We start from the raw sequence: 18,775 nt of genomic DNA, 5'->3' as shown, positions 1-18,775 counted from the left end.
GTCTGTTTCTCTTTTTCTCTCTTCCTGTCTTTCTATGCTTTTCTGTGCTGAGGGCCAGTTATATATTATTTACAGTCTGTCCACTACTGCACACAGCAGGTCATATACAATATGTCTAGACACGAGCAGCTCAAATGCTCTAGTTTCACAGATTTTCAGAAAATCCGTTTTTGTACTTGAGAGTCGATGTCAAATCAGCATTGACCCAATTTACTAGACTTGAAGATAACGATGCTTCCCATAAAGTATTCGTTTTAAGGAATAGTATACCCAAAATGAAAATTTGCTGAAATATTCACTCACCCGCAGGCCATCCGAGATGTAGATGAGTTTGTTTCTTCATAAGTACATATTTGGAGAAATGTAACATTGCATCACTTGCTCACTATAGTGGTTCTTCTGCAGTGAATGGGTGCCGTCAAAATAAGAGTCCAAACAGCTGATTAAAACAATACTGTAATCCACACTCCAGTCCATCAGTTAACATTATTTAAAGTGAAAATCTGCATGTTTGTAAGAAACAAATCCATCATTGAGATATTTTGAACCATTGCTTCCAGCAAACATGCAAGTCTATTATCCATAATAACACTTCCTCCACTGAAAAAAATCATCTCGGCTGAATCAGGAGAGAAATATGCACAGATCAAGCACAGATTACAATTCTGATGTAAAGGGGCAACAGGGGATGGACTATATTTCAGAGGAGGAAACATTTTTATGGATTATGGACTTTTGGCCAGAAGTGACGTTTTGAAGTTAAAATGCTTTAATGATGGATTTGTTTGGATCCATCCTTAAAATGTTAAGGCTGGTTGGAGAGGGCCAGTGGGGCCCGTGCCCTTATGGCAACAATATTCCTCTGTATTCTACAAAATCCCCACAAAATCAAGACTAATAATTTGCAATATTAAGTATTTAGTCGAGGCGGTTTAAATAACTAAACTTTTGCATATACTCTGTCCTAGTCAGTATTATGATGTTGTGAAATATTATTACAAATTTTCTATTTTAATGTCTATTTAAAATGTTATATATTATTGTGATGCAATAATATCAATCTTATTTTTAGAAATCCTTCTAAAATGCTGATTTGTGGCTTATTATTATTATCATCAGTGTTGAAAATATTTGTGTTTCTTGAAACCATGATACTTTTTGCTTCAGAATTCCTTATTGAATTGAAAGTTTTGAATAATGTCTATTAAAAATATAAACCTTTTGTAATATAAAATGTCTTTCCTGTCAGTTTTGATCATTTGAATGCATCCTATATATATAACTTTTGAATGGTTGTGTACATATTCCCCTAATTTTAATTCAGTGCTAAAATTAAAAGCATTAATGTGAATTTTATTAATGCTGCACAATCACTAAATGTGGAAAAAAAAAATATTTTTAAGATTATATTGCACAAACAGCTGAAGCATTACCGGTTCATCAAAATGTAGTTAAATAGACCTTTCCCAAACATTTTTTACAGAATCTGCAAACTTCCAAACCCATGATTCATTAGCTTTTTTCGGACACTCATGTTCCTCCATTGAGATCACCTTATTCCTAAGCATGCTTTTAGCTATGAAATGAAACCAGGCATGATGGGAAACTCTATTAAAACAATAAAGCTGTTTGTGTATGCACTAAGGGATAAAGTTCCAGCACTCTATAACACACATTATCTCCCGTGCAGCAGTTTGGCGCCAGTATATCATGACAATGAAGAGCATTGCCTCATCACCACGCTTCGCTTCAAAGGATCTGCTTTTGTGCCAGCCATGTCGATGAAAATGTAACCCCCTCAGATCTTCACTATTTACAGTAAATTCCTCCAAAATGCAAGACTCATGTTACGGTTACACAGAATGACGAACAGCTACTGGAATCGGATGCATTCCTTCCTTCTATCCTTGCACTTTACAAACGACTAATAGTGAATTTGCTTTCTTAAATATATTAAATATACAAAATATTTGCATGTGAAGGAAAATGCTAGAAAAAATATTTGGGGCTAGATTTATGTGCTTAAATCCACACTGACTAAACTGTTATGAAAAATGAAAGGGTTGTTTTTAGGACTGACCATTAATTATGAGTGTTTTGATCAATTAGGGGATAAAAATATGATGCTGGATTGCTTACTGCACATTTTAAAAGCAATTGAAGATACTATTATAGATAAAGATTATGGAAAAGCAAAGTTAATTTCTGACCATGCTAAATATGAAAGCTACAGGAAAGAATGCCGAATTTTGGCTCCTGCATCTGGATGTCTTTTCTGTTCAACTAAAGATTTTCTTATCTCTCATTCGTTTTCAGTTCCCAAATTGGCGGAGGGTCTGGACCACTAAAAATAGTGGGGCAGAGTGACATTGATAATCTCTGGTAAAGGCAAGTTTCAGACTTGTCTTTCTGCTGGAAACAAGCTAAATCATTGGCAGTCCTCTGCTGCTGACAGTCAGCTCCAGTTTTGCCCCAAGAGTGTCATCTCTGGATTTCAGTCAAATAAAGAGAAAAAAAAAAAGTCCCGAACTTCAAAAGTTTGGAGTTTGAGTAGTTTGAAGGGTCTATGTTTTGTAGCTAGAAAGATCTTCAGGGGATGGATCCTTTGAAAATATTCTTCTTGCTTCTTAATATTTATTTTATTTGATATTTGACGATTCCGGAAATAAGCTGATCTAGGCTATCAATTCTCCAATATACTGCAAATATATATATACATACAGTCGTGGCCAAAATTGTTGGCCCCCCTGAAATGTTTCCAGAAAATTACATATTTCTCACAGAAAAGTGTTGCAATTACACATGTTTTACTATACATGTTTATTCCCTTTGTGTGTATTGAAAAAAAAACAGAGGAAGAAAAGCTAATTTGATTTCATACAAAACTCCAAAAATAGGCTGGACAAAATTATTGGCACCCTTAACTTAATATTTGGTTGCACACCCTTTGGAAAAAATAACTGAAATCAATCACTTCCTGTAACCATCAATAAGCTTCGTACACCCCTCACCCGGAATTTTGGACCACTCTTCCTTTGCAAACTGCTCCAGGTCTTTCATATTGGAAGGACGCCTTTTCCCAACAGCAATTTTAAGATCTCTCCACAGGTGTTCAGTGGGATTTAGATCTGGACTCTCCAGCGCTTTGTTGCCATCCATTTCTGGGTGCTTTTTGAAGTATGTTTGGGGTCATTGTCCTGCTGGAGGCCCACGATTTTGGACGCAAACCCAGCTTTCTGACACTGGGCCCTACATTACGACCCAAAATCCTTTGGTAATCCTGAGATTTCATGATGCCGTGCACATAGTCAAGGCACCCTGTGCCAGAGGCAGCAAAACAACCCCAAAACATCTTTGAACCTCCAGAATATTGGACTGTATGTACTGTGTTCTTTTCTTTGTAGGCCTCATTACGTTTTCGGTAAACAGTAGAATGATGTGCTTTACCAAAAACCTCTATCTTGGTCTCATCTGTCCACAAGACGTTTTCCCAGAAGGATTTTGGCTTACTCAAGTACATTTTGGCAAACTGTAGTCTTGCTTTTTTATGTCTCTGTGTCAGCAGTGGGGTCCTCCTGGGTCTCCTGCCAAAGAGTTTCATTTCATTCAAATGTCGAGAGATAGTTTGCGCTGACACTGATGCACCCTGAGCCTGCAGGAAAGTTTGAATTTCTTTGGAACTTGTTTGGGGCTGCTCATCCACCATCCAGACTAATCTGCGTTGCAACCTTTCATAAATTTTTCTCTTCTGTCCACGTCCAGGGAGATTAATTCTTGATAATGTTGTGCACTGTGGACAAAGGAACATCTAGATCTCTGGTGATGGACTTGTAACCTTGAGATTGTTGATATTGTTCCACAATTTTGGTTCTCAAGTCCTCAGACAGTTCTTTGCTCCTCTTTCTGTTGTCCATGCTTAGTGTGGCACACACAATGCAAAGACTAAGTCAATATATCTTCTTTTTTATCTGCTTTCAGGTGTGTTTTTTATATTGCCCACACCTGTTACTTGCCCCACGTAAGTTTAAAGGAGCATCGCATGCTTGAAACAAACTTATTTATCCATAATTTTGTCCGGCCCATTTTTGTGTGAAATTTTCACATTTTTAAAGTAATAAATCACAACGGAAAGATATATATTGTTTTTCTTTTATTTTTACATAATACATTTGTTAATTGTACTACTTAGTCGTAAATCTGTAAGAATATTGTTTTTCACTATATATATAAATATATATATATATATATATATATATATATATATATATATATATATATATATATATATATATACTGTATATATATATATATTTTTTTTTTTTTTTTTTTTGCGCTCATATTTTAGTCTTTAAGAATATATATATATAGTTATTTATTTAAGATTATGTATAAGATATACATGTTCATAAATCATTTTATAATTATAACTTTTTTTGTTTTCATTATGTACAAGATTGATGAATAAATTATAATACATTTTATTTGTCATTTCTCAATTTATGTTGTCTCTTCCATAATTATCTTTTATCTTTTATTTAATTTATTCTTATTTAGCCATATGGGATTTCTGGCATACTATGAAACTTCAGTGCAGTAGGAGACTTCCTTTAAGCCTTTTGTTTATACATAAATATTGTTTAAAATAGTATATCCCAATGGAAAAATACCTTAAGGTTGTTTGTTTATTTATTTCTATTTATTTTACTCATAAGAATATGTTCTTTGTACCATTACTTTTAAGATTTCCATAAAAGTACACAAATCTCATGCAGTCCCACTGGGCTCAATCTTTGATCTCTGTCTCTCTATAGGCTTACGTCAGCGTCAAACACGAAGGTGACAAGGTGATTGTCTTTGAGAGGGCCAACGTCATCTTCATCTTTAACTTCCACCCAACCAACAGCTACAGCAGCTACAGAGTGGCAGTGAGGCCGCCGGGGAAGTATCCTTCACCTCTGTAGACACAACATCTGATTTCAGTATTTGATATCTATCTCAGAGAAAGTGTTGTTATTAACCACAACAAAATCTAAAACTATTAAAAATAATTTGTGAAAATTGAAATTGAGCTGAAATAATTAAATCAATAAAAAACATTTTGTTCAGGCAGAATATATATATATATATATATATATATATATATATATATATATATATAAATTGAAGTTCTAAAATTGCTACAAAAACTGAAATATAAGAAAATAATAAAAATGACAAAGTACATAACAGAATTCTTTTAATCTATTCTAAAATAAAATATAAACTGTAAATATAAAAATATTTATATTTATAAAAAATAACAAAACACTAGTTGTAAATACCTTTATTTCTGGCTATGAATCATTCAGTTGTTGATCACAGGTTGAGAATTCACATGATCACATGATCTTTGTCATTGCATGCAAAGAAGGCAAACCAAAATATTTATTTTATTGGGCATTTTACTGTTACAAAAATAAGCAGATTTTATGGCCAGCAATACACCATTATATTGCAGCTAATACCAATATAGTCTATTACTTACCCTCATGTCCTTCAAAATCTATGAAGTTCAGTGGAATTAAATTTTTTATATTATACTGGTCTTAAAAAGCCCATTGTAGTCCGTAAAAAAATAGCTTTTGTGTAACAAGCAGCTGAAATTTAAGTTTGCAACTGCACGAGGGTGAGTAAATGATGACAGAATATTCATTGAAGAGTTTGAATGTGTACAACAAATTTTTCCACATCCGTGTCAGTGGGAAGCTACAGGAAATGTTTTCAGCAGGGGAGTGAAGGAGAACCTAGCTTTTAGATGCAAACAGCTGTGTAGCTGTCATTATGAGCATGAGAGGTAAACACGTGGGCGAGTTTGCCTGGCGTTACAGTGTATGTGCCGGCATGTTTGTGTGTCGGTAAGGTAACCGTGTTCGAAAGATGAGTGGAAGCAGAGTGTCCAATTAAAGCAGAGGACAGATGAAAGTGCCACTCTGTGTCAGAAGAGGTAAACAAGTCTGACCCAATGAGTCCAAAGTGCTTTTTCATTAAACCCCTACCATCTCTCCTACATATAACTATATGTATACATCCATACTTCACTGTTATCTCACCGTCGTCTGTTAGACGGTTTTAGAGTCAGGTAAAGACATAATAACATTTACATTTAATCATTTAGCAGACGCTTTTATCCAAAGCGACTTACAAATGAAGAGAACAATAGAAGCAATCAGAAGAAACGAGAGAGCATCAGTTATGCAAGTGCTGTTACAAGTCTCAGTTAGTCTAGCACAGTACACATTTTCTTAATAGAATGGAAGAGAATAGGCAAGTGCTAGTATTAGTTCATCAGGTGCTGGCGAAAAAGATGTGTCTTCAGATGTTTTTTTTTTGAAAATGGCCAAAGAAAATGTCTGTGATAGTGATTTTGTGCCTCTTCAGGATGACACCACAAGACGTCGTTCACTTGCAGAACCAGGGATGGAAATTTACTTTTTTGGTAGATTTCAAAATCTACCAGCCACTTTCTTGTTTTTAACCGACAATCTGTAACTGCATGTGAAAATTAATACTACAAGATCTACAGTACTTAAGCAGTTTATTTAATCTCAAGTCTCAATGAAATACTGACATTTTCTCTTTCAGTGATGCTCAAAAATGCTGCTTAGGCAGCTTACTAGGTTTTGAAACAGCCGACTCTTGCTGAAGTAGCTCATTCTCTCAACTCTGTAGCCCAACCGGATGATACACTGCACTGAAATTTTTTTATGCACAGAAACATTTTTACGACATTCTAAACAGTTTTCGTACGCATTAATAATGTTGTATTTAATTCCAAAGGAAAGGATTGACTTGTATGTGTAAGTGTTTTATTTTATTATTTTTTTTGTGGTTGAGGGAACACGTGGGGAAAAGTCCCCTGTTCAACACTGTATCACTGAAAGAAATCTCGGCACACAAACTTTTACACCATCGACAAACAACAGCATTTTTAATACATCGTTTTATGCGCCTCGTCACGCCAGAGCTGTCAAACGTGTAGCGATACAATGTTGTTTCTACATAACTTACAACCTTCTATGGACACCTTGGCAATTTAATCACCATTGGCTAGTAATTATTTTAGTTTACTCGCCAGTCAGTCAAGCTTTTAATAATCAAGTATCATTTATGAACAGAACTTTAGTAATTAGAAGTAAACTTGATAACCATGTTTGAATGCTTATTATTCGTTTTAACTGAACATTTTAACTGGACTGGTGGTGGTGCTTTTTTGGTCATTCAGTGTTTCTGTAAAAAAAATAATAATAATAATAATTTGGGAATAAAAACTTACAAAAATACTGATAAGATGATAATAATAATACGATTCCAACTAATAAAAACTGTAAATCACACTAAGAATTACTAAGGATTAATGAGCTGCTGGATTCATGAATATTAATTAGGTTTTGTGTGTTCGCTCGAACTGATTTGCTGAAATCAAATGAGATTGCCGTCCGGGCATTAACTCCACCCACTACCGGAAAAACCCGGCTGTTCTTAAAAGCTGAGGTCTTCCATAGGGAACGCTGTTCTTTCGACAGGAAAATACAACAAATAATATTGTTAATAAATGTAGCAAGTCAATCCCCTCTCTCTTTTTCTCTATGTGAGTGTGAGAGAAAGAGACGGTGATTTGTTCTTCTTAACACTAGAGTTTATGGTACATTATACAGGTGCGTTGCGGATCCATTGAGGAAAAAAAAGCACAGATCATCTGACGGAGAGTCAGAGAGTGTTTTCGAGTGAAAATATCTGTGCTAAACTTAGCCTCCAACTAACACACTGGCGAGTAAAATCAGAGAATTTATTTGCCATTGGCTAATATTAGACATAATTTAGTAGCCAGAAGGAAGATTTAGTCGCATATGCGAGTGATTTACTCGCAATGTAGAGGGTTGACTTACTAGCCACAGAGCTAACTTCTGAAAAAGTACTTGAAGACTGGAAATAAAATGCATCCCCCGGACAGCAGTTATTAGACACGCGACTGATAATACTGTTTGTTAGTTTGCTTATTATGACGTTAAAAACAATAAGATAAACACAAACTGTCCATATAATCTAAAATGTTGCAGAATGCTGGAGGAAAATGAACTTACCGGGGTTTAACAGAGACGTGACAGTATGCGGAAACTTGTGAGCGATAACAAATTCAACTCTTCACGCGATCTTGTATATCATGAGCATGTGCTATAAAACGTACTGTAAATAACCAACAAATATATCACTCCACCGGCGGCACTAACTTCAGCTGCAAACACTGTACTGGGAACAACGCCACCGTTTCGAGCCCGGTTTACACCGCCTTTCTCCACGGAGCTGCTTTGGATGATATTACACTTTATTGCGTGTTGTACACACACACCAGGGATGGAAATTAACTTTTTTGTCCACCAGCCGGGTGAAACAGTATACCATTTTTATTTACCCGCAACGGTGGCCGGTAGGTGAAGCGAGTTTACCTGCCACAACACAAACAGACCTGCATTTGGCTGGTGGCGGGTGCTAATTTCCATCCCTGAAAACGCAAGCTTCTGGAGGGCACCTAAGTTTGAACTAGCGAATTTAGGTATATTGGTGCAGCACCAGTTGTTGTCTTGTAAGCAAACGTCAGTACCTTGAATTTTATGCAAGCAGCTACTGGTAGCCAGTGCAAACTGATGAGGAGAGGACGACTCTACTTCAGTTTGGAGAGGACTGAGAGCCATCACAAACTACAAGACACCATCCCCTTGCACTGAGGCTAATCAACGACTTGCTAACGACCTGAATGAGTTTTATTGTAGATTTGAAACCCCCAACACCCACTCTGACCATCTCCCTACACAACCATTAACACCTCCTGCAATCCCCCTCTCCATACCTCCTGCTCTTCAAATCTGTGAAGATGATGTGCGCCAGGTCTTCAAGAAAAACAAAAGAAGAAAAGCACCAGGCCCAGATGGCGTTACACCAGCCTGTCTGAAAATCTGTGCTGACCAGCTGGCCCCCATCTTTTCACAGATCTTCAACAGATCTCTGGAGTTGTGTGAAGTGCCTTCCTGCTTCAAACGCTCCACCATAATCCCCATTCCAAAGAAACCCAAGATAACAGGACTTAACGACTACAGACCTGTGGCTCTAACGTCTGTCGTCATGAAGTCGTTTGAAAAACTGGTTCTGGCTTATCTGAAGGACATCACTGGACCCTTACTGGACCCCCTGCAGTTTGCGTACCGAGCAAACAGGTCCGTGGATGATGCAATCAACATGGCATTGCACTTCATCCTGCAACATCTGGACAAAACAGGGACTTATGTGAGGATCCTGTTTGTGGACTTTAGTTCGGCTTTCAACACCATCATCCCAACAACCCTCCAAACCAAACTGACCCAGCTCTCTGTTCCTAGCTCTATCTGTCAGTGGATCACCAGCTTTCTGACAGATAGGCAACAGTTAGTGAGACTGGGGAAATTCATGTCAAACAGCTGCTCCACCAACACTGGTGCCCCTCAGGGATGTGTTCTCTCCCCTCTGCTCTTCTCCCTGTACACCAACGACTGCACCTCTAAAGACCCCTCTGTCAAGCTCCTGAAGTTTGCAGACGATACTACAGTCATCGGCCTCATCCAGGACAGTGACGAGTCTGCTTACAGACAGGAGGTTGAGCAGCTGGCTGTCTGGTGCAGTCTTAACAACCTGGAGCTGAACACGCTCAAAACAGTGGAGATGACTGTGGACTTTAGGAGAAACCCCCCTGCACTTTCCCCACTCACCATCATGAACAGCACTGTGGCTGCAGTGGAGTCATTCAGATTCCTGGGAACCACCATCTCTCAGGACCTGAAGTTGGACAATCACATTGGCTCCATTGTGAAAAAAACCCAACAAAGGTTGTACTTCCTTCGCCAGCTGAGGAAGTTTAACCTGCCACAGGAGCTGCTGAAACAGTTCTACTCAGCCGTCATTGAGTCAGTCCTGTGTACTTCAATTACTGTCTGGTTTGGTTCAGCTACAAAATCAGATATCAGAAGACTACAGAGAACTGTTCGGACTGCTGAAAGGATTATTGGTGCTCCCCTGCCCACCCTCCAAGAACTGTACACATCCAGAGTGAGGAAAAGGACTCAGAAAATCACTCTGGATCCCTCACATCCAAGTCACCCCATCTTTGAACTTTTGCCATCTGGCCGGCGCCTCAGAGCCGCAAATACAAGAACAGCAAGGCACAAGAATAGTTTCTTCCCCCAGGCAATCTACCTCATGAACAGTTAAATGTTTCCCACTTAAATGTATGCTTATGCAAAAATGTGCAATATCCTTATATTTATTTGTTACCCCTCCATCCTAGAACATTCCTGCATCTCACTCAATCCTATTCCATTATCATTTATAGCACAATTGTTTATACACTTATTTATTTGCCAATTTGTAATTCTCCTGTAAATTTTTTTTTTTTTTTTTTTTTTTTTTTTGTCTGTGTGTTGTTGTCTCTGTTTACTGGAAGCTTATGTCACTAAAACAAATTCCTTGTATGCGCAAGCATACTTGGCAATAAAGCTCTTTCTGATTCTGATTCTGATTCTGAGAGGTGTAACGTCAACTTTTTTAAGCTCGTTAAAGACCACTATTGCTGCTGCTTTCTGGATCAGTTGCAGAGGCTTGATAGTACATGTGGGAAGGCCCGCTAAGAGTGCATTACAAAAGTCCAGGCTGGAGAGAACAAGAACTTGGACAAGAAGATGTGCAGTTTGCTCTGATAGGAAGGGTCCAATCTTCCCAATGTTGTATAAGGCAAATCTGTAGGACCAGGCCATTAAAGCAATATGGTCTGTGAACCTTAACTGATCATCGATCACAACTCCAAGGTTCCTGGCTGTCCTGGAAGGAGTTATGGTTGATAAACCCAGCTGTATAGATAAGCTGTGATGAAGTGCTGGTTTGGCTGAGACCATGAGCCGTTCTGTCTTAAATTGAAGGTGATGGTCCTTCATCCAGCTAGAAATGTCTCTCTGACAGGCTGCAATGCAATCAGCTACTGTCGGATCATCTAGTTGGAATGTGGTGGAGAGTTGAGTGTCATCAGCATAGCAGTGATAAGAAAAGCCATGCTTCTGAATGACAGATCCTAATGGTGACATGTAGATGGAGAAGAGAAGAGGTCCAAGCATTGAGCCTTGAGGAACCCCAATAGCAAGAAGTTGTGATTTAGAAATCTCACTCCTCCAAGACATCCTGAAAGACCTACCTGGGAGGTAAGACTTGAACCTTTGTAGTGCGGTTCCTGAGATGCCCATCTTCATGAGGGTGGACAGGAGGATCTGGCATCTAACATACTGTATCTTTAGATATGTGAGAGTCAAATGGGCTTGTGCGTTTTTGATGTGTTCAGAGTGGACTGTTTTACACTTGGTAGTACAGAGTAGTATTATGACATCGAAAAATACCCTGGTACTTACCCATAATTCCATATGACTGTCTTGCATCTCAGATGGCTCTTCTTTCTATATGAAGTTCGGTTGAATTAAATTTTGAATATAATGCTGGTCTCAAAAATCCCATTGTAGTGCGTAAAAAAGTCTTCAAAAGTCATATGATAGGTTGAAATTAAAGTTGCAACAGCACAAGGGTGAGTAAATGATGAATGGAATAATGAGTAATGAAAAGATGGCTTGTTTATTTTTATTTATTTTTCATTTAGTTTAACAAAAGGAAGATGAGATTGAGGCATGATGAGGCACTGAATATTGATCTTTAATTAAAATATTTTGTGAAACCACCACTCACTGTTAGCTACTCATAACATTTGAAGCAGGAATATGTTATATACATAATTCGTGCTACTGTGACTTACAAGAATGCTCTAGCTACTATTTGCTGACAGATTATTCCTAGACTTTAGAATTGTATGAATATTGTATGCCCCATTGGTAATTGCAGTGCAAATAGTTCTGCTTCTTTGGATAAAAGTGAAGTGAAAATAAAAAAATCAATAATAGGCTGAACAGTACCACGATAATATTTCCGTAACATTTCCCAACTCTCGTATTTATGTGGATCAAAAGGTACTACTTGTGTGTGACACATGAATAAATATGCCTAATTGTGAACATTAAATAGAAATAAAGTTTAAATTTATGAATGTAAGTGTGAGGCCTACTAGATCACATGAAATGAGTGGGATAAACTAGAATCAGTGAACGTAACCTTTATACTGACAAAAAACTAGCAGGGTTTGGGACAATTAAAGTCCCTGTGGTTTAAATGTATAGCATGACTTAAAGTTTTAGTTTTATTACATGCTAAATTGCTAACTGCTAACTTTTACAAATGCTCAGTGTTCGTTTTTTTATTTTTATTTTATTTTTTTAAGCTAAATTATTATTATCATTTTATATATATATATATATATATATATATATATATATATATATATATATATATATATATATATATATATATATATATATATATATTTTTTTTTTTTTTTTTGGTCTGGAACACATGCATTTGTGTTTACAACTCAAATGAGGCCAAATCTGTGTCCTTGAAACATTGGAGCACAAAACATTTTGGAGCCTGTTTATGCTTAAATTCAATACCATGTGTGAAATGGGCAAAATTATTATTATTTTTTCCCTCTGTTTACACATTAAAATACACTTTGGCATGAGCTCCCACCTCATCAGGTGACAGCTGCAAAAGCCATATTTTTGTACACAAGTGGAGTTACAAACTGAAACTATACTAGAGGTAAAAACCAAAAAGCTTCAGGGAGGAGGAAGTGGTCATGAATTTGGATTCTAGAGAGTGACAAAGCACATCAATACCTTAGAAAGTCTCTCCCATTTCCTTTCAGCAGGAAGAGCAGCCGTTTTGTTCCTTGGAAATCTTCTCTTTTTTTAAAAAAAAACAAAGTTTCCCTTGAGTTAAGCACTCCACCACAAACATCAGCCATTAAAATTCTGAAGACACCAGCTTTTGACAGGAGCTCAAACCTTCAAATATATATATATTTGTTTTTTTCTCCATCTTTGGTTCTCTGCTCTCGATGGGAGTGTCTTCAGGTGCTTCTCTCCATTCAGAAGGATGGAGGATTGTAAATCCCAGTTGGTTATCATCATGAAAGCACATCCTGACAGGCCTGATGTGTCTTTTATACGCTGCGTGCCAACAGGCGTCTGAGATTGTGTCAGGTCATCATTTTCCTATTATCTGTCGGGGGCATTTACCTGAATACCATACTTAATTCAACCGTATCAGCATTCCTCATTGAATCTGGAATAGGCTTGTCCTTGGGCAAAACAGCACCACGCTTTACAACTCAAAGATGCTTGATGACTTTATACAAATAATTAAGTAATGAATGTGATAAAGGATGGAATGGAGGAAATTTAATATTGATAGGTATGAAGCAAAACACAAGTGATCTAATGAGAATGTTCTTTGCTTTTGAAATGTAAGTGTTGTAAGGAGGGTCAGTGTGTCATGTATGCATATTATGGTTGAGTAGATCTAGTTTCTTGAAGGGCAAATCATACTACCTACCTATTAACATTGAAAGTTCTCTTACGAGAGCTCTCTCGTACTGCGTCTTAGCTAAGACGCTACGGGAAAAGTCTCTTTTCACGAAATACTGAAGCAAAAAATTATCCTTAATTTTGTATTTTTGTAAAGCGCATTTGCAGCAGTACACAGCCATAGGAGAGACGGCTCGTTCGCTCATTGGCTTGCTTCGCGCCCTTCTTGCCACTTCCCGCCGAAACGGGTGTGTCCCAACCTATAAAAGGAGCTCGAAAATGCTGACTCACCTGATTTATTTCATCGCCGAAGCGAACCCGAGTGAATCGTACGCACGCATCACTGAATCACGGAGGAAGCAAGCGCCGTCTGAAAGAGCATATCAGCAGGACGAGCCATTCTGAAGCTGCTGGCATCGCCGCCTTCCACTGCCGTTCCTGCTGCGCTATCCGGCGCCCATATCCTTTACATCCTTTTATCTGTTTATATCCTGTGTGTGTGTGTTCGCCCTGCGACGCACATTCACAAAAAGAGCTGCGTCTTTTTAAAGATGCCCACGTGCGGCTCGTGCAGAGCCCCGCTCAGCGAAGGAGATCGTCACGTCATCTGCGTCTCCTGTCTGGGTGAGGACCATGCAGCGCTCGCGCTCGCTGACGGCGGATGCCCTCATTGCGAGTTAATGCCTATGGTGACTCTGAGGACTCGCCTGGCATCTTTCTCGAAGCCTGCATCATCCGCTGCGCCGCAGCGCCGTAAGAAGCGCCGCTCGCAGCGCCTACCAGAACCGCCTCCAGCTCGGCCGAGCTCGCAGGTTTCCTTCCGCTTCGCCGACCTCCCCTGCATCGCTTCCTGATGTTCAGCGTCCGCTGCTTGCCGAGGCGTCATCTGAGGAAGTGGATCTCAGGCCCGCGTCGGAGAAAGAAGACACTTGCTCTCTGCTTGCTTCGGGCAGTGAGGGTTGGGAGAGCTCCGTGGATCTCGCGCCCGCTGCTCAGAGGCCCAGCAGACGGGGGGATATCGATAAGTAGCTGATGCGTGTACTCTCTCTGGCCACGGCAAGCCTCGGCCTCGAGTGGTCTGCACCAGCGCCCCTTCACGTTCCCGGCTGGATGGTAGCTATCTTCCGGATGAGCGCTCTTCCTCAAGCTCAAAGCACGCCCCTTTTCTTCCTGAGCTTCACGAAGAAGTGGCGAAAGCTTGGGACGCTCCATTCTCGGCGAGAATCCGCTCATCTGTTTCGCCAGCATTCTCCACACTGGACGGTGCTAAGAACAGAGGCTACCTGTCACTTCCGCCGGTGGAACAGGCTATAGCAGCGCACCTAAGGCGGCGTTGCCATCCAAAGCCTGCCGCATGACGTCATCGCTGCTCGCACGGATATTCTCTGCTGCTGGGCAGGCTGCGTCTGCGCTACACACCATGGCTACACTACAGATTTTCCAGGGTGATCTCCTCCGCAAGCTGGATGAGATGGGACCTGAAGCGATCTGTCTCGCGGATCTGAGGAGTGCTTCGGATCTCTCCCTCCGCGCTACTAAGTCCGCTGCACAGGCCATGGGACGGTTTATCTGCGTTCCTTGACGCGCCGCTAACTCCTGCCTGCCTCTTCGGATCTTCCGTCAACGAGTTTGTGGAGAGATTCGCCGAGGACCAGAAAGCTTCGCAGGCGTTCAAGCACTTCTTGCCGAAGCGCTCCAGTTCTGCAGCTAGCCGCTCTAGACCGGCCCCACAGAGCTCTCAGTCACGCCCACTGCCTCCTGCTGCGTCATCGCGACAGCGTCAGCAACGCAGCTCCGGACCCCGTTCTCGCTCTTCAAGCCGTCGCCCCGCGCCGCGGGAGCCGCGGCAGAGGATTGCGGTGAAGCCAGAAGCCCCGAAAGCATCCTAGCACTGCTGGGAAAACGCCGGTGTTCGAGTTCCGCTGCGGCCGAGCTCTCACCCAAGCGCGCCGCTGTGGCAGTTCCAAGAGTTGTGACTGCCTCAGTGTCCTCTGCAATGTGCAAGCCTGCACGAGTGCCCGCTTGCCTGCACACAAAAGCCGTTATCACGGCTACCCAGATGTTTCACAAAAAGAGTGTTTTTTCTGGTGTTCCGGCCACGGCCGATGGTGCTATAAATGTAGTGACGATGCCCACTCCTCAGTGCCCATCTCCACATGTAAGCACAGCCCTGCACACAGGGCCTGCGCCCATAATGACGACTCAAGTCGGTCTCGCACACTGCATAGTAAGCGTGCCCACCCCTCAGTGCCCACAATTACTATGTCACACCGGTCATGTGGTTTCTGTAAAAACGAAACCCGTGCACACTCGTTCGGCCACGGCTGATGGTGCTATAAATGCAGTGACGATGCCCACTACTCAGTGCCCATCTCCACATGTAAGCACAGCCCTGCACACAGGGCTAGCGCACATAAGATCGACACAGATCGGTCGAGCGCGCCGCATAGTAAACGTGCCCACTTCCCAGTGTCCACATACACTATGTCACATACGGCGCGGGGCTTCTGTAAAAACGAGGCCCGTGCACGTACATTCTGCACAGGCAGACAGCGAGTTGAAAGTGGTAAATGTGCACACATGCAGCCCACAGTTACTCGCAGATATATCGAGTCCCACGGGACCCGCTCAGCGTCCCTCCAGTCGGTTAAGCGCCGGGACGGGGTCGACGAGGAGCGATCTGCCCGCTGTGATCAGCGTGCTCCCCGCCTCAGATGCGCAGCACACTCGAGCGCCGCCGTTGCCCAGTCAACAGAGCGCGCTTCGCATCCAGCCCTTAGCCATTCATGCAGATGCATGGTCAGCGCTTCCAGGGGTTTCGGATTGGGTGCTAGGCATTATAAAGAGAGGCTACTCGCTACAGTTTTCTCGACGCCCACCGCGCTTTTCAGCGCGCGTCGAAACTACGGTCAAAACAGAAGTAGCACACATACTTCGGGCCGAAATATCAAAACTGTTGAGCAAAGGGGCTGTAGAGCCTGTGTCTCAAGCTCAAAGCGAGGGGGGGCTGTACAGCAGATACTTTCTGGTGCCCAAGAGAGATGGGGGTCTCAGGCCCATATTGAATCTAAGACAGCTAAACAAGGCATTGATGAAACGCAGTTTCAAAATGCTCACGACCAGGAAGCTCCTCGCGCAGATTCGCAGAGGGGACTGGTTCATGTCAATAGATCTGAAGGACGCGTATTTTCAAATACAGATAGCGTCAAACCACAGGCGATATTTGAGATTCGCCTTCGACGGCCAGGCATACCAGTTTACAGTCCTGCCATTCGGCTTGTCCGTAGCTCCTCGTACGTTTACGAGGTGCATGGATGCAGCGCTTGCTCCTCTCAGACTCCGAGGCATACGAGTGCTGAATTATTTGGACGACTGGCTGGTTCTGGCCCAATCACGAGCGGAGCTCGTGGACCACAGGGTCGTTTTACTCGATCACCTCGAGAAGCTCGGCCTCAGTGTCAATTGGGCGAAGAGTTCGCTGAACCCCAGTCAGACGATCCTGTTTCTGGGTATAGTTCTGAACTCGTGTTCCATGACGGCGCGGCTGTCACCACAGCGCGTGATCGGCATTCAGCGCGCAGCGAGTTCTTTCCGCTGCGGCGCAACCGTGTCGCTAAAACACTGTCAAAAGATGCTGGGCCTCATAGCCTCAGCATCTCCGGCTCTGCAGCTGGGCCTGCTCCGCATGCGCCCCCTGCAGTTCTGGCTGAAGGCTCGGGTACCGCGCAGAGCGTGGGCGTCTGGCCGGCGGCATTTCAAGGTCGATCAGAGCTGTGTTGCGGCTCTAGCACCTTGGACAGCGAACGGCTGGTACCGATCAGGTGTAAGCCTGGGGACCTTCCCGAATGTGAAGATGGTGTCGACGGACGCCTCCACTTCGGGATGGGGAGCGCTGCTCGAGGGCAGACCGTCCTTTGGCCTATGGTCAGAACGGGAAAGCTCCATCATATCAACTGCCTGGAAATGCTGGCAGTGGAGAACGCGCTGACGCGCTTTTGTCCCCATATCAAGGATCACCACGTCGTAGTCCATTCGGAAAACATGTCTGTGGTGTCCTACATAAATCGCCAGGGCGGTCTCGGGTCTCGAAACCTGTGCAGGCTGACGGAACGCCTCCTGGTTTGGGCTCAGCGCAACGTGCGCTCGCTGAGAGCAGTGCATGTGCCTGGGCTGAGGAACATTGCCTCCAGAGGCAATGTTCCTACGGGCGAATGGTCTCTACACCCGCAAACAGTCCGGCTGTTGTGGGAGAGATTTGGCAGGGCGGAGGTGGACCTCTTCGCGTCCCACGAAAACGCTCACTGCCCCGCGTTCTTTTCCAAGAACGAAAGCGCGCTGTCACGGAGATGGCCATGCTGCACGCTTTATGCTTTCCCTCCCATCTCCCTCCTTCCGCAGGTGATAGAACGGGTGAGAGAAACGAGATGTTCATTACTGCTTGTAGCACCTCTTTGGAAGAACCAACCATGGTTCCCAGATTTGATGCAGTTAGCAGATGTCGCCCCGTGGCCGGTACCGTTGAGGAGGGACCTTCTCTCGCAGGCCAGGGGCTCGATTTGGCACCCTCAACCGGAGTTCTGGTCCCTCCATGTGTGGGCGCTCAACGGTTACCCGCTGATCTCGCAGTGGGAGTGCTAAATACCATCACTCAGGCTAGAGCTCCGTCGACACAACGTCTGTATGCCTCGAAGTGGTCGGTGTTCTCCAGCTGGTGCACAGCTCGAGGTTATTCACCTCTTAGTTGTGAGGTGACGGAGGTCCTCTCCTTCCTACAGGAGCTGTTGGATAAGGGCAGAGCCCCATCCACGCTCAAAGTTTATGTGGCGGCCATCGCGGTGTTTTCTGAAACGGTCAGTCAATAATAAGGAACGATTTAGTCATCCGGTTCCTCAGAGGAGCTAGGAGGCTGAATCCTCCCAGACCTCCGTCAGTCCCTATGTGGGACCTCGCGGCGGTTTTGGAGGCCTTGAAGGGTCCCCCTTTTGAGCCTATCCAAACGGTTAGCCTTCAGCATCTGTCGTTCAAGACAGTATTCTTGTTGGCTCTCGCTTCGGTGAAGCGTGTGGCTGATTTGCACGCACTCTCCGTGAGCCAGTCGTGCTTGGAGTTTGGGCCCAATGACTCAAGGGTCATACTCAAACCTAGGCACGGTTATGTGCCGAAATCCCTCAACACACCGTTTCGGGCTCAGGTTATTGCCCTGTCTGCCCTGCCGGTGTCAGGGGAGGATGGAGACTCGAGTCTTCTTTGCCCTG

The 18,775-nt window shown here is 42.6% G+C and overlaps 1 protein-coding gene across 1 annotated transcript in view; it reads left to right on the top strand.

The window, feature by feature from the left end:
* Positions 1-18,775, top strand: part of gbe1b (glucan (1,4-alpha-), branching enzyme 1b) — a 174,252-nt gene that overhangs the window by 118,983 nt on the left and 36,494 nt on the right. The window contains exon 14 of the mRNA XM_059533431.1: positions 4,812-4,942. Within this exon, the coding sequence (XP_059389414.1) occupies positions 4,812-4,942 (131 nt within the window). The remainder of the gene's footprint in view (positions 1-4,811; positions 4,943-18,775) is intronic.

This window comes from Carassius carassius, chromosome 41 (genome assembly GCF_963082965.1).
Source record: "Carassius carassius chromosome 41, fCarCar2.1, whole genome shotgun sequence".
NCBI lineage: Eukaryota > Metazoa > Chordata > Actinopteri > Cypriniformes > Cyprinidae > Carassius > Carassius carassius.
This window is presented reverse-complemented; position numbering and strand designations above follow the sequence as displayed.